Source organism: Hyperoodon ampullatus (genome assembly GCF_949752795.1).
Source record: "Hyperoodon ampullatus genome assembly, chromosome: 19".
NCBI classification, from domain to species: domain Eukaryota; kingdom Metazoa; phylum Chordata; class Mammalia; order Artiodactyla; family Ziphiidae; genus Hyperoodon; species Hyperoodon ampullatus.
In genome coordinates this window covers 1963451-1990697 of record NC_136932.1, presented here as the reverse complement: position 1 = coordinate 1990697, position 27247 = coordinate 1963451, and the positions used below count along the sequence as shown (strand labels likewise).

Genomic DNA, 27247 nt, shown 5'->3' with positions numbered 1-27247 from the left:
ATGGCTGTCTACGTCGGGATGCTGCGCGTCGGGAGGCTGTGCGCCCGGAGCCCGGGGGTGCTGGGGGCCCGGGTCGGCCTCTCCCGGGTTTGGCAGGAAGTGGGGTTGTGGGGCGTCCGTCGCCTCAGGTACGCGGCCTGGGAGGAGAGGGACGGGCCCCGTCCCCCGGAGGGGATCTTGGGGGTCCTGCGGAACCTCGTTGGGGGCCGATCGCGCTCGGGCTGGGAGGCCCGCGGCTGCCCCACCTCCGGGCGGCACACGCGGGAGAGTAGGTACCCTGCACCTGGCACCTAGGCAACAGGAAATGCTGGCCTGGCCCACGCTGACTGGGGCTGCGGCTGGTGGCTGGCAGGGAGCGTGCACTGCCTCTGGGCTCTGGTCTGGGACTTTAGGTTTGTCCATGCGCGGGCACACTGATGGCCGGAAGCGGGAGCCTTTAGCAGTCTGTCCCGATGGGGAGGGGCACGGGCAAGGCCTGTGCTCTGGCCCCAGGACACTGCCTCTGAGCTGGACCCCTTGCAGGGATAAACTTGCGGATCTTGCGCCCGGTGTTGTCCACCCTAGGCCACTAAGCTCAGCAGCCTCCCGTCTCCTCATCAGCCGCTGACAAACACCGCTTGGCTCCTGGCTACTTACCGGGCCTGTTTTCTTCTGTCCTCAATGCAGAGGGTGGGATGGGCGCTGGCAGGTGGAGGATGTGGGTTTCCAGTAGTTTTGCTGCCTCTACAGCAGCACAGTAAGTAATGTTACCTCCCTGTAAGATAACAGATGTGAAAGTGTGTTGATTAAGCAGAGCTGGGCTCCCGCTGATGTTATCAGTGGTGGCTTTTATCTTCAGCACCCCGCAGGGGGAGGCCTGGGCACCACTGAGCCTGCCCTGCCAGCCAGCTAGGCCAGGTACTAGGTCTGGGGTCAGGACACGGTTTTGGATACCAGGTGGAGTGTAGGCCTGGGCATGGAAAAGTGACGAGAAGCCGGAAGTTCTCTGAGAGAACTGCTTGGTTAAAAAAAAAAAAAAGGAATGAAGTTGGAGGGAGATGCAAACTCCTCTTTGGTTAGAACTCCAAGATCACAACGTTTTGAACGTGCTGGTTTCTGAAGATAGAAAGCATGCAGTGCTTTCAGATCACTAGGCTTAATTTTCTGGGAAAACCCAGTGGCTCAGGGCAGGTCCGCAGATGGGATTCTGATGAAGAAAACGGTTCTCACCGTTTCCCCACCAGGGAAGTCCCCTGACCTTTGACCTTTTATGTGTAAACAAAGCAGGTCTCTCACCTGCTACAGGCCTACAGTTGCAGGGTAGGGGCACCAGGCCTCAGAGAAATTCTGACTCTGTCAGGAGGAGATCCATGTGTCCAGAGAAAGATTTCCTGAGCATTTGGCCTAATTCCCTCCCATCCCTGCCACTCCCTTGTGCTTGAGGCCTTACCTACTGACTATGGTGGTTTGACCTGATTTTGCTCCTACTTTGTCCTTAAGAAGCCCTTAAGAGTCTCAAGCATTCAACAGATATTCCCGAGAATGTACGTCACGTCAAGCACAGGTCGGGTATTGTGGTTATGAAAGCCAGAGAACGCAGTCCTCGGGGAACTTGCAGTCTAGTGAGGGAGAAGATAAGTCAAGATGATCACTACTCAGTGTTCTAGGTGCCATGGTGCGGAAAGGTCCTGGACTTCTGTCCTCTGCTCTTTCTGACCTGGTCACATACAGCCTGCTTTCTTGCTGACAAACACCCCATGCCTATTACCTATCAGATCCCCAGTTCTGTCTGTTAAGAAAAAGCAAGAATTTTGAAGCTAGACTGCTTTGGGTTATAGCCCTCCACCTACCTGCTGTGTGACCTTGAGTATGTTACCAGACCTTGGAGCCTGTGTGGAGTTTGTCACTAATGCTACCTACATGCTGGATTGACAAAGGCTTGCTCTTCTCAGCCTTTGCTTTGGGGCAGAGTTGGTACCTGAGAACCTCCAAATGGGGTCTGGGTAAGAATTTCAAGTGATTTGAAGGTAGGAGAGGATTTCCTCCTCAGTGGCCTCTTTATTGCACCTGGTTCTCCCTTCTGGCCAGTTACCAAGATGTCAGCCTCTGCCCAGCCCTAAATCTAGCCCCAGGATCTTCTGGACATTCCCCTATCCATCAAAGTCAGGGCTGTCCACAGCCTTTTTCCCCAGAAGGAAAGAAGAAGCTGTCCATTGCTCTACAGACCTCCTGAACCACCAGCCCCTTCCCCTTGTCCACACAACCCCATCCCCAGGGAAGGCAGATGGTCTAGTTTGGAGCTTCAGGGAGCCTAGGAGGGCAGAATCCAATGCTGATTCCTGATGCACCTCCAATAAGCAGGCTTTCTTCAGACCTCTAACGCTGGCCTGGGGCTGCCAGTGAGGCAGCTGCGCCCAGGGTGTTGGGAGCACTCAGAGCTGGGAAAGACAGAGAGAGCCGTGGCTCAAGCCTCTCAGAATCGGGTGTGACCCTCAGAGCAGGGGCTCCAGTGACTCAGTGCTGATGGTTGGTGCAAGGGCATGAGTGGGCTTCGTGGACCACCCTCCAGGGGGATGGCTATAATCAGGTGGGACCAGTACTGGAAACTATAAAATGATGTCCCTATATGAGGGGATTCTATTAAGCTAGGAAGTGCTTTGGGTAGAAATCACAGTAGAAAAATAGACCCTTCCCATAATCTGCCAAAGACGATTAACAAGGGATTTGGTAATGATATCCTTACAACTCCAGTCTAAATGTAATAATAGAAAATAAAGTATAAATTTGGACATTGTAATCAGTGACTGGTACACGTCGGTTTTAGTTACCTCTCCTGCCTTGCACACAGTAGGTATGCAATCTACTGTAGAGGGTGCAGTGGGGGATACAAGGATGAATGAACTTGTTTCCAGTGGCTTCTTTGCCAGAAAGGGATCTGCAGGGGAGGATCATAGACCCACTGATTCAAGGCAGTCAGGATGCTATACCAGGAGAGTGTCAATCAAAGCAGGGAAGAATCTGATGGGTGGGAATGGGATTAGGTAAGACTTCCTAAAGAAGCTGGAATTTGAGCCTGAGCCCTCCAATGATAGGTCTGTGGTTTGAAGGATGAAGGGTGTATACTTGTATTGATATAAACTCTTGCTTGTGCGTGAACTCTTTTGAACCCTGTGTATGAAGCCCTCCTAACATCTCCCACATTATTTATTTATTCAATCTACAGACAAAGGCTTTGGAGCCAGACAGATCTGAGTTCAAAAGAACCACTTTCTAGCTGGTAGCTTTGGGACTAAGTTAAACTTGAGACTTTTGTTATGTGTAAATAGCGTTGTCGTGAGAGTGAGAGTCAAATGAGGTCGCGTAAGAAAATTCTTCCCCACAGCCTGGTGCTAATGAGTATGAGACAGAAAGTACTTATGTAACAATGGCTTTGCACATTCCTACAGTGACCCCAAGACCCACAGTTTAGAGCCTTGTCTGGAGAGTAGGAGGAAGACCGTTCTGGCAGAGGCAACTGCTTAAACCAAGCTGGGGCTGCTCTGGCTGTGTTGACAGACTCATCCGTGATTATGCTGAGTGTTGGGATAAAGGACTGCTTTTTTTTCCCCCCTGATCAAACCAAAGTACAGGATGTAATTTCATCTCTTAAAGGGGCCTTGCTAGAGGAGTGTCCTGATAAATGACAGGAACCAATAATTCTGCCAGGGGCCTCTCCCTTCAGAAATAAACAAGCTATACTTCTACCTTAGGAATTATGTTCTGTGAATCTCATTGGCATGCATGTATTTCTCAGTTTGGGAGCTGAATGACAGGAAACCAAGCCCAGCCCGACCAGTGTGGCTTTAGGCAAGTCCCTCAACCTCTCTGGACTTTGGTTTCTTTGTAAAATGGGCCACTTGGACAAGAAGCACTCTGCAGTATTTCTGTGGACATTCTGTGATTCCTAAGGAGGCTGGGCTTTGAGACTTGGATCCCTGAATCCAAGAGGGCTGTGGTCAAAGTAGGAAGCCTTCATACTTCTATGAAATCTTACTTATGCTTAAACCCTTATGAATTCTTCCTAACCTCTGGACTCTCTGGTTTTCTCTAGTCCTCTGTGAGTGAACAGAAAACATTGAGGGTTTTGACCCTAGAAAGCTAAGAGCTAAACCTTGTATGTACCTTAGTGATGCCATCAAGGGCAGGTGTTCTGAATCAGCCTCCACCCCTGGCTCCTGTGTACTTTCCCCGTGAGCCCCGAACAGTGGCCCAAGGGAAAATCTGCAGCATGGATGCCTCCTAACCCCAAGTATTTCAGGCCCTCTGTCTTCTTGAGTTTACTGGACTCAAATAATAATTTCCTGTTTACTTTCTCTGCATGTACAAAAACACATATACACCATCAGTTTTATTCGAGCTAAAAATGGAAGCTTCCACCAATACAGAGTGCCTTGCTCAAAATCTTCATTGTAGCTCTTACCACTTGGGGGTTCTTTGTAGTCTGTGTTCTTTGTAAGCTGTGGACTCCTTCAGGAAGGTTATGTTGGGTGGTGGAAAGATCATGGGACTTTGTGGTATAATTACAGACAGTAAAATGCACAAATTTAGTTGTGCAGTTTGATGAATATTAACAAATGTATTCACCCATTACTCAACACCCCAAGATACAGAACTTGTCCATCGTTCTAAAACAGTGCTGTTCAGTAGAATTATGCTGTGAGCCACATGTGGAATTTTATGTTTTCTAGTAGCCATATTAAAAAAGTAATAAGAAATAGGCAATAAGTTTAATGATATATTTTCTTTAACTTAGTATAGCCAAAATATCATTTCAGCATGTAATCAATCTTTTAAAAATTGCTAAGGAGGTATTTTATATTCTTTATTTCATAAAGTCTTCCAAATCTGGTGTGTATTTAACACTTACAGAACACTTCAATTCAGACTAGCCATGCTTCAAGTGTTCCAGAGCCACATGTGACTAGGCTACCATATAGACAGCACAGTTTTAGAAATTTCTCTAGTACCCCTTTCCAGTCAATTCCCTTCCCCAACCAGAGACTATCACTGTTCTGATTTCTAATCTCCATAGATTAATTTTGTCTATTCTTGAATCTCAGAGTATATACTCTTGTGTCTATCGTCTTTTGCTCAAAAACCAAGGGTTGCTTTTGGGAGGAGTGACCTATTAATCTTGACAAAAAATTCATGAAAGTGTGTGTTATGCATTAAACAGTTCAGCTTTCCTTGATAACCATGGGGAAAAGGACATGATCTCCTATGCTCAATATTTCACCTCTTGGGTGTGGCAGCATAAAGGCAAGCTGAGAAGTGGGGGCCTCAGAATAGGTCTAACAAATGTGTCAAGGGCCTATCCCAGCAGAGAGTGATGGAGACGGTGTGGCTTCTAGGCCCACTGAACTGGGCAGCCCAGTTACACCTTGTGGTCCCCAATATTATATCATCTAAGAACTGTTTTTGGTTTTTTTTTAATAGATTTATTTTACTTACTTTTGGCTGCTTTGGGTCTTCGTTGCTGCATGAGGGCTTTCTCTAGTTGTGGCGAGCGGGGACTACTCTTCGCTGTGGTGTGTGGGCTTCTCATTGTGGTGGCTTCTCTTGCTGCAGAACATGGGCTCTAGGTGCGTGGGCTTCAGTAGTTGTGGCTCGTGGGCTTCAGTAGTTGTGGCTCACAGGCTCTAGAGCACAGGCTCAGTAGTTGTGGCTCATGGGCTTAGTTGGGGTAATTGCAGCCTCTGACAGGGCCAGAGGCTGACCCAGGTCCCAAGAACCTCCTCCCAGCAGGTAATATGTAACAGGAAGCAAAACAAATAGCTTCTCCCCCAAGTAGATTCTCAGACCTATGTTCTCAGGTGGCGCGGTCGTCCCTGCTTCCCATGGCTCCTTCAGGGTCCAGCTCTGCCTGTGGTCTCTGCCTGACCCTGTCAGGACCAGCACCAGCATCCTTGGTGCTCACAGGGTCTCTAGCCCTGACTTTAGTCACCAGCCCTAGAATGTCACAGAATGCTACAACTGCTCACAGGAGTTTCCTGAGCCAGCCAGCCCATGTTTTCTGTCCAGGTCCTGCTGGAAGGCTAGGCTGCACTGAGCAGGGCTGACTCCGGGGCACAAGGCTTTCCAGGTGGCTGTAACCAGGGGATTAGGCAGTTAGGGTACAGAGCCATTGTATTTGGTGCTAGGAGAGGTGAGCTGGAACCATGGGATCAGAGGCAGCAAAGAAGATGAATCAGATACCACAAATAAATCGTGGAAAAGGGCCAGTGTGGCTTGAGGGCCTGGAAGGTGAGAGCCAAGTGAGGGTGGTTCTCCATGGGCCTGAGGCACCATCAGCTTCAGGTTTGCTGCTCCAGCCCCTGTGCAACCCCCAGAGGAGGCTGTGGATGGGCTGCAGTGTAAAGAGCAGTACATGCAGAAAGGGCCCCAGCGTTGCCACCCACCAGGCTGGGGAACTTAAGAAAATGAACCTCTTGCTTCATCTATAAAAATGAATAATCCTTTTTATAGATACCCTTTTATAAACACACACACACATATTTTTGACAACCATTTGCAAATAAGTTGCAGACATCATACTATCAATATTTTCCATCTTTGCTGATCTCTTACGGTTATTTTGCTTTGATTTGTGACATGGTCATCTTTTCCTATCCTTAGTGCCCACCTGTCTTCCTTCTTCTGTAAGTTTGCAGGGTTTTTCTGTGTTTCATGTGTCCATGTCACTCATCTGTTTTGTGGAAAGCTGTTTGTTATTGAATGATGAGGATGTTTTTACCAACTTTTATGGTGGCATCTTGGACAAGTCACTTAAATTCTCTCTCAGTTGGCTCCATTTGTAAGACAGGGATAAGAGCACTTGATTTGCCTGGGAAAACCTGCAAGACAGCGTTACAGGGGAGATGCTCACTGTTCTCTCTCTTCCTTCAGTTCACTACCCTGCCGGAGATTTATCCATCTCCGCCCTTCCCCACTGAGCGTGCCCATCTTTTTCATAAATCATAATCATTACACTCCTGACTTGTCATTAAACGTCTCTACAGACATTATTGGAAATTACACTGTCAAGTAGATAGTTATCAGGCGGATCCTAGTTTCCCGCTGGAGCGAGGCCAAAGCCTTGCCTCCAGTAAGCCATATTCTAAATAGTAAGCAACGTGCCCTGAGATGCTCTGTGCTCCTGTACATGGGGATCATGCATCCATGTAGGAAAAGGCTGGGCTGGGCCAGCAGTCACAGGGTACCAGGAACTGCACAGAGGGCACAAAACTGCTTTCTCATATATTGGAACTCCCAGAAAGGAAAATTCTGCTACATTCAAAATTGAGCTTATTTCTTTTCTTGAGTAATTTCTAGGATGGAGATCACAAACAGATGTGTTTGCTTGGCTTTCCCAGCGTTATTTATTAATGTATGCATGTATTTTGCACAGAAGCATTACATGCTGCTTTTATTTTTCGACAGGATGGTAAATAGATGCCACAGTCTGTTGCTAAATTTAGTTTATGAATTGTGTTTCTATCAACACTGGCTTAAGCCCTAGAAGGGTCTTCTTTTTGTTGTTGTTGTTGTTGTTGTACGTGGGCCTCTCACTGTCGTGGCCTCTCCCATTGCGGACCACAGGCTCCGGGCGCACAGGCTCAGCGGCCATGGCTCATGGGCCCAGCTGCTCCGCGGCATGTGGGATCTTCCCGGACCGGGGCACGAACCCGTGTCCCCTGCATCGGCAGGCAGACTCTCAACCACTGCACCACCAGGGAAGCCCAGAAGGGTCTTCTTTTTAACTTTGTATTGAAGTATAACATAGATTCAGGAAAGTACATATATTTTACATGCTCGCTTGTTGAATTTTTGATAAACTGAACACACCCATACAACCAGCACCCAGCTGGCTGCTCTCTTGATTTCTAACAGCATAGCTAGGTTTTGCCTGTTTTGTACATATAAATGGAATCAGGCAGTATATACCTTTTTCTCTCTGGCTTCTTTCATTTAACATTTTTTAACGAGTTTCATTCATATTGTTGGGTGTAGCCATAGTTCAGTTGCTCGCATTGCTATATAATATTGCAAATGATAAATCACTGTTTATCTATTCTACTTTTTATGAGTATTTGGGTAGTTTTCATGTTGGAAATAATGCAAATATCCTGTATTTTGGTGAGCACATGTATGATTTCTGTTGGCTGTATACCTAGGAATAGAATTTTGTGCATTATTTTTAAAAGTGTACAATTTGATCATTTTTAGTGCGTTCATGAATATGTGCAACCCCTACCCTTAGCGATCACCTCTCTATCCTCCCATCCCCTCTGCCCGAAGCAACCACTGACTCTACTTTCTGTCTCCACAGATGTGCCTAACCGTAACACTTCACGTAACTGGAATTATGCAATATGTGATTTTCCGTGTCTGGCTTCTTTCACTTACCACAGTATTTTTAAGGTTCATCCATGTTGTAGCATGTATCAGTACTTCACTCCTTTTTATGGTCAAATAATATTCCATTGTAGAGATATTCCCCATTTTGTTTATTTATTTATCCATTACTGAATATTTGGGTTGTTTTCACCTTTTGGCTATTGTGAGTAGTACTGCTATGAACATTTGTGTACAAAAATTTTTTTAAAAGAATTACCATAGATTTTATTTTTAATTAAGACAAATTTTATTTATTTATTTATTTTTGGCTGCATTGTGTCTTCGTTGCTGCGCGCGGGCTTTCTCTAGTTGCATCGAGCAGGGGCTACTCTTCATTGCAGCGTGTGGGCTTCTCATTGTGGTGGCTTCTCTTGTTGCAGAGCACGGGCTCTAGGCACCCGGCTTTCAGTAGTGGTGGCACGCGGGCTCAGTAGTTGTGGTGCAGGGGCTTAGTTGCTCCGTGGCATGTGGGATCTTCCTGGACCAGGGGTCGACCCCGTGTGCCCTGCATTAGCAGGCAGATTCTCAACCACTGCGCCACCAGGGAAGTCCCTGGCAGGTGGATTCTTAACCACTGAGCCACCAGGGAAGTCCCTGTGTACAAATCTTTGAACACTTGTTTTCACTTCTTTTGGGTATATGTCTAGGAGTAGAATTGCCAGGTCAAATGTTAATTCTATGTTTAACTCTTTGGAGAACCACCAAACTGTTTTCCACAGCAGCTGCACCATTTTACATTCCCATCAGCAGCGCATAAGAGTTTCAGTTCCTGGGCTTCCCTAGTGGCACAGTGGTTGAGAGTCCGCCTGCCGATGCAGGGGACACGGGTTCGTGCCCCGGTTCGGGAAGGTCCCACATGCCGCGGAGCGGCTGGGCCCGTGAGCCATGGCCGCTGAGCCTGCGCCTCCGGAGCCTGTGCTCTGCAACGGGAGAGGCCACAACAGTGAAAGCCCCGCATACCGCAAAAAAAAAAAAAAAAAAAAGAGTTTCAGTTCCTCCACATGCTTACCAACACTTGATATTTTGTTTTTTTGTTTACAGCCTTCCTAGTGGGGGTGAAGTGGTATTTCATTGTGGTTTTAATTTGCATTTCATGTGCTTGTTGGCCATTCATATATGTTCTTTGGAAAAAAGTCTATTCGAGTTGCTTGCTTATTTTTAACTGGGTTATTATGTGCATTATTTATCCTTCATTCATGTGAGCACTTCTCACATTCCAGGCCCTGTGAAGCACTGAGGAGAAAGCAGTGGACACATTAGTTGCCAAAGGTGAAAGGTCAAAAGAATGCGTTTTTTAAAAAATGCTTGTTTCCTGACCGCTCTTATGAAATCAGATCTGGCAGCAGATCCAGGCCTGAATTTTCACAGGCTCATTCTCTGTGGACACCTTTAGGCGGGGCTGTGCCTTGTCTCCAGTTCCCTCCCAGCTCCCGCCTGGCTGACTCACTCCCGCCTGGCGTTTTATAATACCCGGTCCAGTAGCTAAAGGCTTTTACTCGAGTTGTTTTGGTGGCAGCTGGGGCTCCTGGCGGTCCTGCTCCAAGTCCTTAAACTTTCCACAAACAAGCAAACAACGTTTCCTGAAACCAAACCTCTTTATTGTCTTTTTCAGGTTTCAATGGGGTATCTGCTACTTTGTTTAAGAGTAGAAAAAGAAGAGGCCACCCTTCTTTTTTTTTTTTTTTTTGCGGTACACGGGCCTCTCACTGTTGTGGCCTTTCCCGTTGCGGACGTGCAGGCTCAGCAGCTATGGCTCACGGGCCTAGCCGCTCCGGGGCATGTGGGATCTTCCCGGACCGGGGCACGAACTCATGTCCCCTGCATCGGCAGGCGGACTCTCAACCACTGTGCCACCAGGGAAGCCCTAGGCCATCCTTCTTGACCAAGGTGTCTGGGTGTGTCTGAGGAAGCAGGAAAGTAGAATCAGTGGTGTTTGCACTTGGGCTTTTGAAACGATGCGCGGTTCTTAAGTTTATGAGCAAATTGCATTGATATGTGTTTCTAGAACTCTTCAATCCTTTGAAGGATCAACCTGTTTCCACCACAACCCTGCCCTACACAGTCCCAGTTTCTTGAGTTCAATTAGTAAACTATTGTGTAAAAATAAAATTGAGATTAGCCAATCTCTGTTGATCAGATAGGGACTAAATCCAGAGCCTAAAGAAGAGAATTACCCATCCCATCCTTTCTCCCTGGATTGGGCAGGCAAGGCTGTAATGCTGGGGCAGTGGTACTGAACTCTCCACTTCAGGCTCAGCTATTTACCAGCTGGGCAGCACACTTTGCCTCTTTGCACTTCAGTTTCCTTACCTGTACAATGAGAGTTCATAATTCCCACCTGTATTTTTTAGAATTGGCTTAATGTGTATCACAGAAATCCCCTCTCACTGTGGTTTTAGGAGATGGGAGTTTCTTCATCTGGGAGACGGCCAGTCTGTGGCCGGCATGGTACAGCCTGCTGTCAGGCTCCAGGCCCTTCTGTCTGTTGCTCTGTGGTGCCCAAACTCACCATGTGGTCCAAGAGAACTGTCATGGGCAGCATTACAGCCAGTGGGAAAGAAAAAAAGATGTGCTTCTCTTTAAGGGTTCTTCTCAGAACCTGCACACACTTCTCCTTAAATCCCATTGGCCAGAACTTTATTCTTGGACCAGACCACCTGCTGGGGAAGCTTGGAAATGTGGTCTCTATTCCACCTGGCCAAGGCCAGGTGAACATCCGAGGGTGTATTATTAAGGGAGAAGGGGCTACTGGGGTCTCTCTCATACCACCTATCAGAGCCACCATGAAGATAAAGGAGATAATACACAGGGCAATTGAACTGCATTCGGGGGAGGTACATTAATCAACCTGTTGATTTGCCCACTAGACACTCCAAGAAGCCACTGAAAACCATGGTGAATGTGTAGAAAATCAGATTCCAAACAAACTAGGGCTCCGGGTCATTTTGAGAATAAGAGGGTCCGTGTTGGCAGGCAGATCCCGCTCTCCCCACCGTTAATGAGTTGTCGACAATGTGACCATTAAACTGGCTGAGATCTGTATTTCTCTGCCTTCTAATCCAGATGCTGGGCTGTCGGGAAGTGGCCTGCCAGGCTTTCAAGGGCAGTGGTAAGCCCCTGAACGCAAAAAAATGTATATAGTTAGGACTCACCAGTTGTAAGCAACAGAAACCGAACTCGGACTGGCTTAAATTTGTCTGTTTGTTCATATTTTAGATTACACATATAAGTGAGATCATGCAGTATTCATCTTTCTGTGTCTGGCTTATTTCCCTTAAGCATCATGTCCTTTAGGTTCACCCCTGTTGTCGCAAATGGAGTTCAGCTTTCCCCTCCCCGACCCCCAGACTGGCTTAAATTGAAAGAGGGAATTTATTGACTGTTGACAGTGAAAAGTCCAGAGGTAGGTAGGTTAACACGTGACTGGGTCTAGGTGTTCGACAATCTCAAGATTAAGTCTGTCACTGGGTCTTCCTGTCTCTGTTTCTGTCTCTCTCTGTCTCTCTGTCTCTTTCCATCTCTCCTCCTTTCCTCTGTGTTGGCTTTTTCTTCCTAAGCAGGTTTTCTCCACATGCTTGCTCTTGCAACTATCACTTGGGCAAAACCAAAGAAAAGAGCATATCTGTTTCCCAGTGGGCAAAACTGGATGCCTTCCACAGTATGCCTGTGAGTGAAGGATTTGGCTACACAGTCTCTCTTGAGGGGTGTCATGGTGACCACAGGGAACTACCTTAGTAGTTCTTTAGGTTTGTCAACCTGAGTGTGGGCTGCTGGCAGGGCTTCAGAGGCCTGTGACACCTGGCTGTTTTCTGCTCCAGCACACCTGAGGGAACCACCTGGCTTAGGTGGCTCGCTACAACCCTTTGAGAAGATTGCCCAGGTAGGTAAATAGCATCCCCTTGAGGATAACCACTGATCCAAGTCCTCAAACCTTATAGGTGGGGAAGCTGAGGCCTAGAGAGACGAAGACACAGGTATCTTAACTTGGATTCTCTTGAGAGCAAGGATTTGGGTGCTGGTGATTTATCTGTGATCCTAGGAAGTAGGAGTGAGGGAGTGCGGAGAGGAGACAAAAAGAGAAGTCAGTGTGGGGTGTGTGCAGACAACCAGGGTCTTCCCCCCAAGACTTGATGCCTCCCAGAACTGTCCAGCTAAGAAGGGGAGACTTGAGGGAGTCCCTGAGCAGACAGAACCACAGGGAACTGTCCCGGCAGCTGCAACCAGAGAGGCACTGAGGAGACATGTCAAGGGACACCAAAGGTGTCTGTGTCAGCCACCCACCCAGCTGGTGGTACACCTGGGATGAGACCTCAAGCCCCCAACTCCAGCCCAGTGCTTGCTCGCTTCCCAGTGTGTGGCTCAGCCTCGTTGAAGTCAGGACAGCCTCCCCATCAGCCCACGCTGGGACCCGCCCTCCTGTGGGATGAGGCCTCCTCTCCCATTTACAGGGAAAACAGTTTTGCTCCCCTCTGCCCTGCATACCTTGTTCTTCCCAGAAATTCTCCCCCATAAGCCATAAGCGGTCAGTCAGTGAAAGCCAGGCTCGGTCTCTTCAGCTCAGCAGCTGCAGGACTGAATCATCAGGAAGGGTCCCTGGGGCCCACACCACCCAGTGGTGGCCCAGAGGAGGCCTGGAAGGATCCTGGAAAGGTCCTGGAGCATGCCCTCTCTGATGAGAACAGGGTCTGAGAGCTACCACACTCCCACCTGGGCCTGGGTGGGAGCCCAGCAGCTGTCACCCAGGGCAGCGAAGTGGGCACGAGCAGCCCTAGGCCTGTGACGCTTGGACTGCTGGGGACCTTTTTTCGTTTTTGTTTTTAAATAATTAATAGACTTTAGATAGTTTTAGTAATTCATAGTTTTATTTTTTAATTTTTTAAAATGTAGATTTATTTAATTTATTTATTTGGTTGCACCAGGTCTCAGTTGCAGCAGGCGTGCTCCTTAGTTGCGGCTCACAGGCTCCTTAGCTGCAGGTCGCCAGCTCCTTAGTTGTGGCATGTGTGCTCCTTAGTTGTGGCTGGCATGCTCCTTAGTTGTGGCATGTGAACTCTTAGTTGCAACATACATGTGGGATCTAGTTCCCTGACCAGGGATCAAACCTGGGCCCCCTGCATTGGGAGCGCGGAGTCTTAAACACTGCGCCACCAGAGAAGTCCCCCTAAACAGTTTTAGAGTTACAGAATAACTGAGCAGATTGAACATAAAGTTCCTTATACCCACCCCCCACCCCACCCCGGCACAGTTTCCCTGATATTAACATCTGCATTAGTGTGGTACATTTGTTACAATTAAGGAACTAGTATGGTACATTATTATTGACTATAGTCCATAGTACATTAAGGTTTAGTCCTTGTGTTAGACTATTCTGTGGGTTTTGACAAATACCCAGGGGCCTTTTTACTAGGAGGAAGCAGTGTCTAGGATGAGGCCATTCCTTGCCCACACAGGCTACCTCCCTGCTTAGTCAAATCAGCGTGATTGACTTTAGTTTCCCTTTCCAGGGCTTTGGCACCAAGGCTCCAGGACCCTGGCACTGAGTGGAAACTGGGGAGTAGGTTGGGGAAAAGAACCTTCTCTCTGATTAACGACAGGAAGTCAGCCTCCAGGTTTGATCTCCCAAGGGCGAAGCAGGTCCTAAGTTAAATGATGACGGTCCCTGGGGATGGGGCGGATCAGACAGTTTCTGGAGTATCCTGCACACATTGTAAGCAGCCTACCTCCCAGTGGGGTGTGCCAGCCTTTGTTGCCAGGGACGCCTGGGTTGGTGCAGTTGAGCCCACAGCCCCTCTCCCCACAGTTCTGGAGAGACGGATCACACCGCCACCCTGCCCGTCGGAGGCCTCAGCTATGTCCAGGGCCATACCACATTGCACCTTATTAACAAGACTGTGGGGCAATGCCTGGATGCCACAGCACAGAGGGTCCCGGACCGAGAGGCCTTGGTTGTCCACCACGAAAACATCAGGTTGACCTTTGCCCAGCTCAAGGAGGAGGTGGGTCCTGACTTTGAACCCTCAAAATAGGCAGGTGCTGGCCCCCAGGCTGCCCTGGCTGGGTGGTGCCTAGCTGTGGGGCAGGGTGCTGAGGCTGCCTGAGAGCCCCAAGGGATGTCGGGAGAGGAGGGCAGGGCTGAGGCAGAGGTGGCCCAGGTGCCTCCTGCATCAGTCGTTCTTGGGACACTGGTTAACTATGCATGTTCCCAAGCCCCCTCCAGATCTGCTGAGGCCTAGGTATCTGCCTGTCCCTTGTTCCCAGGTGGTTCTGATGTGAACCCCTGGGCCAAAGGTTAAGGGGCGAGTCATGGGCCCCTTTCTGCTCACCTGCATCTCACCCTTTTGGGCCCTGTCTGTTTATACCAGGTGGACAAAGCTGCTTCTGGGCTCCTGAGTATTGGCCTCCGCAAGGGTGACCGTCTGGGCATGTGGGGACCCAACTCCTACGCATGGGTACTCATGCAGCTGGCCACGGCCCAGGCAGGCATCATTCTGGTGAGGAGGGGCTTGCCTGGCACAGCTGGCTGTGAGGGGGGGGCATCATTCGGGGGAACCCCCTGGACCCTTGGCCCCAGAATCATACCAGTGCCTGGCTGGTTTCAGACCAGCTAGTGCTTTCTGCTGAAGCCCACCAAGGAAGCCTGAAGGTACAGGGTGCTGCCTCTGAGGGTGGAGGGGCAGTGAGAGGGATAGGGTCTGCCCAGGACACATGATGTACCCTCGCTGTCTCCACCAGGTGTCTGTGAACCCAGCCTACCAGGCTATGGAGGTGGAGTATGCCCTCAAGAAGGTAGGTCCATTCCTTGCCTTGGTGGGGGCGGGGGAGCCAGCTGGTGCCTGGCACAGGGGGCTTCCAGTTGTCATAGAGGGCTGACTGGGCTGGGGGGCCATGCTCAAGTGAGTGACCCCCAGAGTCTGTCCTTCCTTAGACGGTGGGTGGGAGGAGTGGGTTGTTGGTCAGACAGGCTCGTGTGTGTGTTGGGGGTGGTGTGTGTGTGTGTGTTGGGGGTGGTGTGTGTGTGTTGGGGGTGGTGTGTGTGTGTTGGGGGTTGTGTGTGTGTGTGTTGCGGGTGGTGTGTGTGTGTGTCGTGGTGGTGGTGTGTGTGGGCAAGAGAGCAACTGTTAGGACGCCGCCACATCCCCAGGCTGGGGCTTCCTGCTGACCGTGGTGGGGCGCTCCCCTTGTACAGGTGGGCTGCAAAGCCCTCGTGTTCCCCAGGCAATTCAAGACCCAGCATTACTACAACATCCTGAAGCAGATCTGTCCAGAGGTGGAGAAGGCCCAGCCAGGGGACTTGAAGAGTCAGAGGTGGGGGTGTCCCAGATGGGGAGGGGTGCCTCCTAGCCCCCTCGTCCCTTACCCATCTCTGTGGGCCCTTCCTCAGCCCCCGACTCTCACCATGCTCCCTTACCCCCAGGCTCCCAGATCTGACCACAGTCATCTCGGTGGACGCCCCTCTGCCGGGGACGCTGCTCCTGGATGAGGTGGTGGCAGCTGGCAGTCAAGAGCAGAACCTGGCCCGGCTCCGGCACACCCAGCAGCTCCTGTCCTGCCATGACCCCATCAACATCCAGTTCACCTCGGTAGGGCAGAGGTCTCCTGTCCCGAGTGCAGGCTGGCACACTAACCCTTGCCCGCCATGTGGCCCTCCCCTGAGAAGGAGGAGGCAGCAGAGGAGATCAGGGGAGAGCAAACACTCTTCTGGTGGGGCTGGCCCTAGCTGTCTTCTCTGCCCCGGAAAACATCAGCAACTGGTGTCCTTGTCACATGCCCACCTCTCCTGGCCCTCTCGTCCCCAGATGCACTGAGCCACCACAGGTCAGAGCCCCTCGTTTAGCAGATGGGGAGACTGAGGCCCAGAGAGGGCATCTGCTGGTGAGCCACAGAGTTCTCTGAGCCGCCTCATGAGCGGCATAAGGACAGACCTTATTTGCCACCTTTGTGGATCCTAACACCTGGCACCGTGTAGGCATGTGGCAAGTCTTTGTGAATACTTACTGAGTGAATGAATGGATCTGGGGCAGCCGTCTCGGTCTCCTGACTCCCAGTCCAGTGCTCTTCCATGCACTGGCCCAGGGTGGGAAGGAGATGGGATGAAAGAAGCCAAGCCATCACCTGCTTGTCTTGTCAGGGGACAACCGGCAGCCCCAAGGGGGCCACGCTCTCCCACTACAACATTGTCAACAACTCCAACCTGATAGGACAGCGCCTGAGACTGCACCAGAAGGTGAGGGGGTGCTGGCCCAGCAAGGGCTTCCCTGGCACCGTGCCGGCGGGCAGGGCTTGCTGGGCTCCCCCGCTGGCTAGGGGAACTGGCTTCCGGGGGCCCCGCAATAGACCCAGCCTCCTGCTTCCATCTCCAGCCACCAGACAAGTCACGGGTGGTCCTGCCCAACCCCCTGTACCACTGCCTGGGTTCCGTGGGAGGCACAATGGTGAGCTTGATGCACGGGGTCACCCTCATCCTGTCCTCTCCGGTCTTTGATGGCAAGAAAGCGCTGGAGGCCATCAGCAGAGAGAGGTGGGCATCAGTGGACAGCCATCTGTGGGCTGATCAGACCCTCCTATTCCTCACTCCTGGGCCCTGATCCCTTTCCAAGATGTCTCTTCCCTCCAACCAGGAGAAATGGAGACGGGGTAGTGGGAGACCCCCAGGAGAGGACCAGTTCCTCCCTCCAAGGAGCTTCTCCTGCCTGTTCCCCACAGTTGCAGCCTTGGCCCTTACTGTAGGGTCAGGGTGGGGTGGTGAGAAGAGGAAGTTCCCTTCTACTTCCGAGCCTGATTCTGAGATGTACCTCCCTCATATAGAGGCTCCTTGCTGTATGGAACTCCCACCATGTTCGTGGACATTCTGAACCAACCAGACTTCTCAAGTTATGACATCTCAGCCATGTGTGGAGGTGGGATGGGGCCAAGGGTGGCAGGCCAGGATTGGCCCAGTGAGCTACATATGTGCCCACTCTTTCATTTAGGGGCAAGAGGGCCACTGTAGAAACATGGGTGGGAGGGAGGCAAATCCCCAGTGTCCCTAGACTCCAGCCCAAGGCCAGCTGCCTGGTCTAGGAATAGGTCCGGGGTTGGGGAGAGAAGGGAATGTTATTTCCTGAAAAGGGCCGTAGGTGAAGGGAGGGTCCACTGGGCCTGGAGAAGGTGGGAGCTGTGTCAGCCCTCTCTCTGATTCAGGTATGATCGGTGGGTCCCCTGCATCCCCAGAGCTGATCCGAGCCATCATCAACAAGCTGAACATGAAGGAACTGGTGGTGAGTGGAGGACGGGGCTGGGCGAGAAGAGATTGCTGGGAATGGGGAGGAGCCCGGCCTGGGTCTCCAAGGAAGACCCTCCGGCTGGCCCTCATTCCAGAAAGCAGATGTGAGAAAAAGCAGTCTTACCTAATCAGCAGCTCTCAAGTCACAGAGATAGGTGACAGGGGAGTACATATTACACGTACATAAATTTATATTTATAGAAATCTGGGGAAGAAATGCAGCACGGGAGGATGTGTGGCAAAGCACCAGTGTCCGGCTAGAGTGTCCTGGCAGGCGGGGGCTGGCAAAGTTGGGGGTAGGGGCTTGAGGCCCTTCCTGGAAGCAAGGGGTGGGGCAAGGATCTGCTGTTTGTTTCCAAACGGCAGGGAAAGGGGAGCAGAGACGGGGATTCTGGAAGAGTGGCCATCCTGACGGCCACCGTGGTCCAGTTCTACAGGACTCGGGGGGGTCTCGGCAACAGCTTCTCTGAGAGGAGCCGTAGCCGCGGGGCCAGGCGTGATGAAGCTCTCACCGTCAGGTGGAGCCGGGTTTGTGCTGCAGTGCCCGAGTCCCCTGCCAGGACTTGTCTAGGTGTGGACAGCTCTGTGCATCAGCAAAGGCTGTGGGGAGAAGGTGGGGGTCAGAGGTGGGAGGATCAGTAGTTTCTCCGGCAGAAGGCAGAGACCAGTCACCAGGACCGGCTGGGTCAGGACCTGCGGTGAGGCAAGGACTGGTGTCAGGGCTCCAACAACCTAGACGGTGTTTGGAGAGAATGGTGGTGGTCCTGGGCAGGATCATTTTCCCCCTTAGAGGGGGAGCCCCAGTCCTCCCTTCCTCTTCCTGCAAAAATGGAGGGTCTGCATGCCCGTTCATGGTGGGGAAGTATCCTGGGACACCCTCCTCACTTCCAGAATCTCCAGAGAGGGAATGGGGGACCTGCCCACCGGGCCCCACCTGTTTAATGGCGGCCGGCTTTCTTGGACCTCTTAGTGGGGAACTTGCAGCCGCGGAAGGCGTCCGTGTCACGAATGTGCTGGCCCCTGAACTTGGCGGGCGACACACAAGTGGCATCAGGGCGGGAGGTCTTGGCTTCCAGCCACCTGGAGAGACAGAGAGTTGCTGGGGTAGGGGAAGAGAGTAAGAGTACTGGAGGAAGGGACAGTGAGCCATGGGGCCAGGTTGACTTGGCTTTAGGGGAGTCTGGAACTGTCATCTTCATGCAAATCGGGAAATGCCCAGGGTTCCACGCCTATTAGGTAGCCGATCTAGGACATGTGCCCAGGATGTCTTAGCGCAGGGCCAGTGCGTCTGTACTCCATCACATGAGCGTGTTCTGGGGGTACCACGGGGGTCCTCTCACCTCCGCAGTCCCTGGAGCTGGCAGGTACATTTCCAGGGGTTGTTGGTGAGGGTGAGGGTCTCCAGGCTGTCAAAGGGGAAGCTGGAAGGCAGCTGGTTCAGGCGATTGTTCTCCAGATGGACATGTTTCAGCGTGGTCACACCCAGGAAGGCACCATCAGAGAACTAGGGAGGGAGGTGGGCACGAGTGAGCACCCCAGCCCATGTCTGGCCTCTCCCACCTCTGTGGCCCCAGAGGGGCAGGGTCCTTCCCTGGACGTAAGCAGTGGCACCTGAGGAATTTCACAGTATGACTAAGTTGTCTCAGATGACCTAATCCATACAAGCACCCTTTGAGATAGGTAGTGTTATTTCCAATATGTAAATTGACGGGGGGGTGGGGAGGGGTTAAGTCCCTTGCCCAGGGAGTCAACAGTAGCTGCAGGACCACATCCAGCTTCTCCTCCCCTGGCACCATGCTTCCTGCACAAACACGGGGGCTGGGGAGGCAGCCAGAGCTTGGCCCCAGTGGCCCAAGCTGGCACACAGTGAAGCTGGTCAGTGTTTGGTGCGATGGGCAGTGGGCCCAGGCTCCCCACAGCCCCCGGGGTCCTGGGATGTCCCCCAGCCTATCCTCACTGCTCCCTCACTGCCTGCCAGACTCTATTTGTGGAGCCACCTCGGTGGAGGCTTGGGCCAGGTTGGCTGGCTCCAGAGGAAACATTCTATTGGTGCCCATATCTTGGCCCAGACGTCCCAGTTCCTGCCTGGCCTCCCCTGCCCCGAACGAGCCCCTGCTGCCCTGCTGTACTTCCCACTGAAAGGCCACGCTGGCAATGGTGGGCCCCGGGCGACTCCGACTTCTGCTGGGGAGCGGCTGGGGCTGAAGACGGGCAGGCTCAGGCAGACCCTGTCCACCCAGACGAAGGCTGGTTGCCGTCCAGGTAGGATTCTGCCCTCATCTCTGTGCCTGTGGCCCAGGGAAGGGTGTGAAGTTCCCTGGTGATCAGACTGCTCTGATGACCATCTCCCCCACCTTGCCCTGGTCCCTGCCCAAACCTCCTGGCCGGAGCCCCTACACCAGGGTGATTTTCCAGTCCCAAGGAAGGATTCCACTCCGACCCAAGGCAGCCCCACCTGGCCAGGTGCTGGGCATCACAGGGGAGGAAGGACTGAGGATGCAGCCAGGAGATGGGTCTGGTGACGGGGTGGGCAAAGGGCGGTGCGTTGTCTGGGACACAGTGAGGCCTGGCTAGCCTTTCCTATGGGGAGATACCTATAGGGCCCTTGTGCCAAAGGATAACAGTGGTGAGTGGCTCTTGCCTTTGCCCCTTCACGGAACCCGTGGGTGCATGTCTGCAACCTGGGCCAGGCCCCCTGTCCCCACGCAGCTGAAATGGACCCGAGAACGCAGTGGACTGTATGTGTGTGGACTGGGGGTGGGGATGGGGGATCCATCAGGGCCTCTGGGAGGCGTGGAGGAGGTCTTCCTCGGGTATGTGCTCCCCCTCACTCCCCAGCCCCCCACCCCACCTTAGCACACTCCCCACCAGGAACAGGGTGTCTTTGTGGGCCTGATTTGCCCAGCTCCTCTGGAAGGCTCCTCAGTAAACAAACCTCCCTTTATGGGCTGGTAGTTTTACTGGAGACGAGGGAAAAAAACAGCAGAGGAGAGGTGGAAGGCCCACCGGGAAGAGGTGGCTGCTGCACACAGCAGGGGCTTTGGGAGCCCTGGACGCGCCTCCTGGGGGCCATCGGTGGGGCCAGGGCAGCCCCAGCTCTGTTTATAAGTAGGAATCCTAGGCGGGCAGTGGCCGAGACTAGGGACAGGGGCAGCAGGGCGGGATTTGGGGTGCGAATGTGACAAGATGCGGACAGAGGTAGCGGAGCTCCTCAGCTTGGAGGCAGCCACAGGAAGAGGCGACTTTAGGGGAGAGGCGATGGTGCCCAGCTGTGGCCCCGGATCCCTGGGCCTCCAGGCAGTGAGGAAGGAGCCGGGGCAGAGCCCTGCAGCCAGCAGCTCACCTTCTCCAGGTTGGTGTTGTCCAGCCAGAGGGTCTCCAGATATCTGCCGAAAGACTGGAAGGCGTGGTCGGGAATGCTTTTCAGGGGATTGTGGGACAGCTTCAGGTCCTCCACCACCCGCAGCTTGCTCAGAGCAGCCAAGGGGTAGCTGGACAGCTGGTTCCTGTCCAGGTAGAACTTGGCGAGGTTCTCCACGTCATCCAGCGTGCCGGGCTGCAGGGAGCTGAGTGCGTTTTCCGACAGGTAGAGCCAGCGCAGGTCCTTGGCGCCGTGGAAGGCGCCTGAGCGCAGCTCGCGGATCTTGTTGTTGTTGAGCTGCAGGATGAAGAGGTTGACCAGCGGAGAGAGCAGCCCCCGGGGCAGCTCGGTCACCTTGTTGTGGTCCAGGTAGAGGTAGGTGAGCTCGGTCAGGTCGTCGAAGGCGCCGGTGCGCAGCACGCGGATGTCATTGTGGGACAGGTACAGGTAGATGAGCTGCTTGAGGCCGCGGAAGGCACCCGCGGCCACCTCGCGGATCTGGCAGTGCTGCAGGTGCAGCGACACGAGGTTCGGCATGGCCCGGAACGAGTTGGCAGCCAGCACCGGGAATTTGTTGCGCTGTAGGTTGAGCAGCTTGGTCTTCTCTGACACCTTGGGGATCTTCTGCAGCCCCACCTTGTCGCAGATGACGTGCTGCAGGTCACTGTGGCAGTGGCAGTTCTGGGGGCAGGCGGCCAGCGCCGGCAGCAGGCTGGCCAGGAGGCCGAGGCTGAGCAAGAGCATCGGGCGGGCCATGGCCGGGACGCCTGGGGCCGGGGCTGGGGGCAGCGGCAAGTCCTCAGTGCTCGGTCTCCCGCCCTACTTATACGATGGCCCTGACCACAGCCGGCAGCCGGAGCCAGCTCCTACGTGGAGCCGCGAGGCCACCGGGTTAACTCCCTCCCGCCCGGAGCTGCGCTGCGCCCCTGCCCTCGAAGGGGAGGAGCCCTCCCACCCTGGGGACGTGTGGTGCCCTCTCTCTCTGCCCTCGGATTCTGCTCCCTCCCCACCCCGACCCCCTTCCCCACCCCCACCCCCACCCCCGCAGGGGTGGGTATGGGTGTGTCCAGGGCCCAGAGTTTACACCAAAGAGAGGGAGGCGTTCCCTGAACTTATTTGTTTGCTCAAGTCTGAGCCTCCACGTCTCCCCCCTTCTGCGCTCGGCCGTGTGCCCTGGACCCAGCAAGGGAGGAAGCGGGGCCGGACAGCCGGACGCGAGTCTCGCCGCAGTCGCCGGCTGGCGGCGCTTTAATGGGGCTCTCTGGCGTCGGGCTCCCCTTCCGCTGCACCCGCAGCCAGCAGCCAGCCCTCGGGGGGGTGGGAGCTCTTCCCTGCCCTGGACTGGCCTCTGGCCCGGCCTCTGGTCCCTCTCTCCCAGCCCCGGGCTTGAGTTTCTGTCCCCTGCACCGCCTATGCCCCTTTGCCACGACTGAAGGTCACCAGAAAAGTGGGACCTGGGGGCCAGGGGAATGACCCACAGGGCTTGGCAGACACCTGAAGACCACAGGCACAGTCGCACCGCTGCCCCGTCCGTAATCTCCCTGAAATGTCCCCGCCTCCTCATCCCCACCCCCAGCGGTCAGGACCCCTTGGTGGGGGTGGGGGGTTCTTCCAGGGTGGCGGCCAGAGAGGCGTCGAGGTGTACTTGACAGAAGCCACACCTGGGCAGTGGCCCCAGGACTGTGAGGGCGGGTGAGGGGGCTGGGTCCTGGCTACAAGGGACCAGCCCTGGACAGCTTGAGCTTCTCCACCCTAGGTCCTGTGGGCAGCCCTGCCCCAGCCGACCAGGTCTCTGTGTGTCCACGTGCCAGCCACGCTGTCCAGATTTTTGTGGAAAGGGGAGAGTGGGCAGGCAGAGTCTCAGCTCTGGCCCCAAAGCGAGCTCTGAGCTGATGGTAGGGGTTCTTGTCTGTGTGTGGGGGGGGGGGGGAGGAGCCAGACCCCAGCTCTCTCCAAACCCCAGCTATGCCTGAGTCATTTCCACTACCACAGAGGAAATGGGGGGGTAGGTTGAAGGATGAGAAAAGGTCTGGTGTCTTCGCTGGCTGGAAGGAACCGAGAACAGAGGGCAGCCAACCCCTCTCGCTTCACCCAGCACTCAGGTGTGGAGGCCCGCCCTCTCCTAAGCCCCTTTCACCTGTCGCCTCTAGATGGGGGTCATAGTTGGCCGAGAACACTGCCTGGTGATGTTCCTCCAAGGTTGGCTGCTGGTTTTCCGTTGCTTAGGATGTCCTGACCACTAGAAGGGAGGGGGGGTGTGTGCCACTGGCTTTTTAAATCCTTGCTTTGGCTGTATTTTTATTTTGAGGAAAATAAATTTACAGGAAACTCTCCAGAACTTGGGGGGCACCTACCCCAAGGCTAGGCACTTGTCCCAGGTTTCGGGTGGGTTGTGTCTGTCTAGCTCCCAGCTGGTCAAGGCAGGCTGGCTTTCTCATCAAGTTTATGGGTCCTTCAGCTTGGAAGGGTGGGGCAGGCGATGTTGTGGCCCAAAATCAGGAAGGGAGTGCTGAGACAGCGGGGGGAGGAGGTGGAGAAGGCTGGGACATTGGTAACGCTGGGAGCCACAGGCTAAAGCATGTGGTTGCTCCAGGAAAGAACAAAGACTGAGAGCCCGGCCGGAATAGGATGGCTTCCCTGCTCTCAGTTTTATTTCAGACCTGGGGCCCCCGCTAGTTGAGCTAGTCTGCAATACATCCAGTGCCTCTGCCTCCTGACTTCTGCAGAATATGCCTCTTTTCCCCCCATTCAACTGCCTTCCACTCTCCCCATTCCCCGCCCCACCCCCCACCCGGTTCCTTCCCTCAGGGTTTCCCCATCCTGCTGCAGTCCTGGGCTCTGTTCCAAACACCCTTTCTGGACCCCCCAGGTGGTTTACGGATCCACAGAGAACAGTCCCGTGACCTTCATGAACTTCACCGAGGACGCTGTGGAGCAGAAGGCGGAAAGTGTGGGCAGGATCATGCCTCACACAGAGGTGGGCCCCAGACCCCACCTCCCACCACTCGCCTGGGGTTCAAACCCCTGGGATGTTTATTGCTTTCAATTGGAGATCCAAACTGCTCACTCAAGACGCTGAGAGCCCGCAGCAGCAAGGTCTTGCAGCAGCAAGGTCTTCCCGGGCCTGGGGCTTTCTCTGTGGGCTGAGGCCTGAGCCGGGAAGAGCTGGAACAGTGGCCAGCCGCAGCTGAACTTCTCTGCAGCCTCCCTTCCTGTCTGAGGTGTGTTTTTGCCAAGCCCACTGTCTGTTTTGGGGCAGCCAGAACAGCCTCAGAGAGGATCCAGGGCGCAGAGGTTTTTCCTACACAGCTCTTTCTCTCCCACAGCCCTGCCCTCCCCACCCGCCCCCACTCACCTCGGCAGAGGGCCTCTTTTCGCTTGGCATAAACAGTTTCCCAAGCAGCTTCTTCCTCTGGGGGTCCCTTGAACCTTGAAGGCTGACCCAGAGCACCTTTCGCTCTCAAATTCCCAGCCTCTAACGCTGGTGCTTTATGCCAGCCCGTACCTGGTTTCCCCTCCCCCCTTGTACCCTTGCCCCTCTGGGGTCACTGCCAGAGTGCTTCCCCAGGGGCCAACTGCCCTTCTCCCTGCAGTGAGTGTGCAGTGACATCAGCCCCCTCCCATGTGTCTGACAGCCTCACTGCCACACGCTGGGATGCCCACCTGTGAGGTAGACAGGGCAAGTGCAGTTCTCCCCATTTCACAGATGCAGACACGAGGCACACAGGCTAAGCTTTCCTTGCACATTGGCTGTGGCTTATTTCTCAACTAGGCTTTCAGATTCTGCCTGTTTGCCACCTCTTCTGTTCACATGGCCCTGCTGTGCCACCCTCTTTGGCTTCTTTATTTACTGCTTAATGGGAAGTAAGAGGAGACTCCCCTTTCTTGTGCATTGTTTATAATTCTTCAGCTGGCCTGGCTCCCCCGCAGGCTTCCTCCTCTGAGCAGCTCCTTTCCACTCTGTTTCCTCAGCACCTCCTGGCCTGGGCCTCAACTATTCTTTCATGCCCAGCTCCAGTGTCAGACTGGTGATGGATCTACTCCAGCCTTTGTCTCCCTTCCCTGGGGATGGGCATAGCCAGGGGGCTTCATCACTAGGGGGAAGGAAGGCAAAGCTCCCCGCATCCTGAGGGCCTCCCATCCTGAAGTGAGAGGGTGGGAGGCCCCAGCCTGAAGCTGCCTGGTCCCAGGCCCAGATCGTGAACACGGAGACGGGGACACTGGCAGAGCTGAACACACCTGGAGAGCTGTGCATCCGAGGGTACTGCGTCATGCTGGGCTACTGGGGTGAGCCCTGGAAGACCGAGAAAGCAACTGGACAGGACACGTGGTACTGGACAGGGTGAGAAGGCAGGGCAGTGTGGAGAGCTGGGCTGCCGAGGGGAGGCTGGGGGTCCTGAGGCTGAGCTGGCAACACTGAACTAGAACAGGGAGAACGTGTGTGTCAAGATGGCCCCTTCACATCTCCGAGACTTAGTTTCCAAAATGTATAAAATGGGGATGACCATAGTCTCCAAATAGGGCTCCCAGAAGGACCAAATGCAGCACAGATGAGAGCACCTGGGACAGTGCCTGCAAAATCTGAGCCCAGATTCAGTCACTCATTTAATTCAACACATTCTAATTATGCACCTGCCACGTGCCAGCACTATTCTAAACACCGGTGGTCCCGTGGAAGGCACAATGGGAAGGATCCTGCTCTTACTTCCCACCTATCTGGTGGAGGGAGACAGATACAAACAAGATCATTTCAGACATTTATATACATCGCGAAGAAAATAAAGTAGGATCATAAGAGAGAGAGTGGCTGTGGTGGGAGGGGAGCGTCCCTTTATCGGGTGATCAGAGAAGGCTTCTCTGAGGTGGAAACGTTTGTGCTGCAACCTGAATGATAAAAAGAGGCCAGCCATGAAAATCATATGTATAGATATGTTTAGAGAGAGAGAGAAAATATGCCACAGGTATGGGTCTACTTGGTTTTATCTGCCTCCTACATTAGACTATACGATCCCAGTCATGTCTTGTTAATGCATATGCCCCAGAGTCTAGAGCAGTGAAAGACGTATCGTAGATGCTTGATAAATGTTTGCTGAGTGAGTGAGCGAGCGAGCCAGCCAAATGAGGCAGAGGTGAGAGGCGGCTCCTGGGTTTTCCTTGCAGAGACATTGCCATGATGGACGCGCAGGGCTTCTGCAAGATCCTGGGCCGCTCCAAGGACATGATCATCCGCGGCGGTGAGAACATCTACCCCGCTGAGCTCGAGAACTTCTTTCACACACACCCACAGGTGCAGGAAGTGCAGGTGAGGCGCCCAGCCCAGGTGAGCCCAGGTGAGACCCCAAGAGCAGGGGACGCGGATGGGGATGGGGATGTCTGATATCTATATGTGACTCTGGAAGGTGGTGGGAGTGAAGGATGAGCGGATGGGGGAGGAAATCTGTGCCTGCATTCAGCTCAAGAAAGGGGAGAAGACCACAGCGGAGGAGATCAAGGCTTTCTGCAAAGGGAAGGTGGGACCCTCAACCCACCCCAAGCATCACGATGTTGCTCAGTTCTCCAACACCCTCCGCCTGCCAACCTGTCAGCGCACTGTCCCCTACACCCAACTGTGGGACCCCGCCCAGCCTCATGCTTTATCTCCCTCTGGTCTGCAGATCTCCCACTTCAAGATTCCCCGATACATCGTGTTTGTCACAGACTACCCCCTCACCATCTCAGGAAAGGTGTGTAAGGAGACCAGGGAGGGCTAGGGGAGCCCGGGGCCCAGGTGCAGAAGGTCAGGCGGCCTGCCTATACCTCCCTGAGTGGTGGGCCACATTCTGTTGAGAGGCTGGCAGTAGGGTAACCAACTAGTCAGCTCATCCTGGTTTGCCCCAAACTTTCCTGGCTTTAACCTGAGAAACTCCTCAGTCCTAGGCAAACCAGCTGGGCTTGGTCACCCCAGCTGGCAGAGGCCCACGCCTGGTTCTCACGCCTTTCCCTTTCCTCTAGGTCCAGAAATTCAAACTTCGAGAGCAGATGGAACAACATCTAAACCTGTGAATAAAGGAGTGGGGAGGATCCTTCCTCCCTGCCCTTCCCCCGCATCCCCTTGTCGGCTCTGTGATTTGGCATAAAGAGCTTCTCTGTTTACTTTGGCTGGTCTCTTGCTGGCGGGCTCTCCGCAGCTGCTACAGGATGGAGAAGGGAAGAGACCAAAGCACTTTCAGACCTCCTATTCCTTGTCATCG

At 53.5% G+C, this 27247-nt stretch overlaps 2 protein-coding genes across 6 annotated transcripts; one reads left to right on the top strand and one right to left on the bottom strand.

The window, feature by feature from the left end:
* On the top strand, positions 1-27101 carry ACSF2 (acyl-CoA synthetase family member 2; the record flags this gene model as incomplete). Of its 5 annotated transcripts, none has more annotated exons than XM_079725798.1 (17): positions 1-128; positions 13899-14003; positions 14195-14390; positions 14757-14885; positions 15127-15180; positions 15581-15699; positions 15809-15974; positions 16523-16618; positions 16755-16912; positions 17200-17291; positions 17575-17651; positions 23887-23994; positions 25208-25359; positions 26178-26319; positions 26417-26527; positions 26672-26740; positions 27009-27101. In XM_079725798.1, 17 exons carry the CDS (start codon positions 1-3, stop codon positions 27057-27059), a joined length of 1953 nt encoding a protein of 650 aa, XP_079581924.1. In that variant the 3' UTR covers positions 27060-27101. The 5 variants fall into 5 exon arrangements, with proteins under 5 accessions (XP_079581924.1, XP_079581925.1, XP_079581927.1 ...); XM_079725799.1 differs by lacking the exon at positions 13899-14003 and adding an exon at positions 662-736; XM_079725801.1 differs by lacking the exon at positions 13899-14003 and having other exon boundaries at positions 14757-14870; positions 15151-15180.
* CHAD (chondroadherin) lies at positions 18595-21773 on the bottom strand (the record flags this gene model as incomplete). The annotated part of the gene is made up of 3 exons (XM_079725803.1): positions 18595-18736; positions 18997-19160; positions 21000-21773. The coding sequence occupies 3 exons, from the start codon at positions 21771-21773 to the stop codon at positions 18595-18597; spliced, it is 1080 nt and encodes a 359-aa protein (XP_079581929.1).
* Positions 27102-27247: the final 146 nt, after the last annotated feature.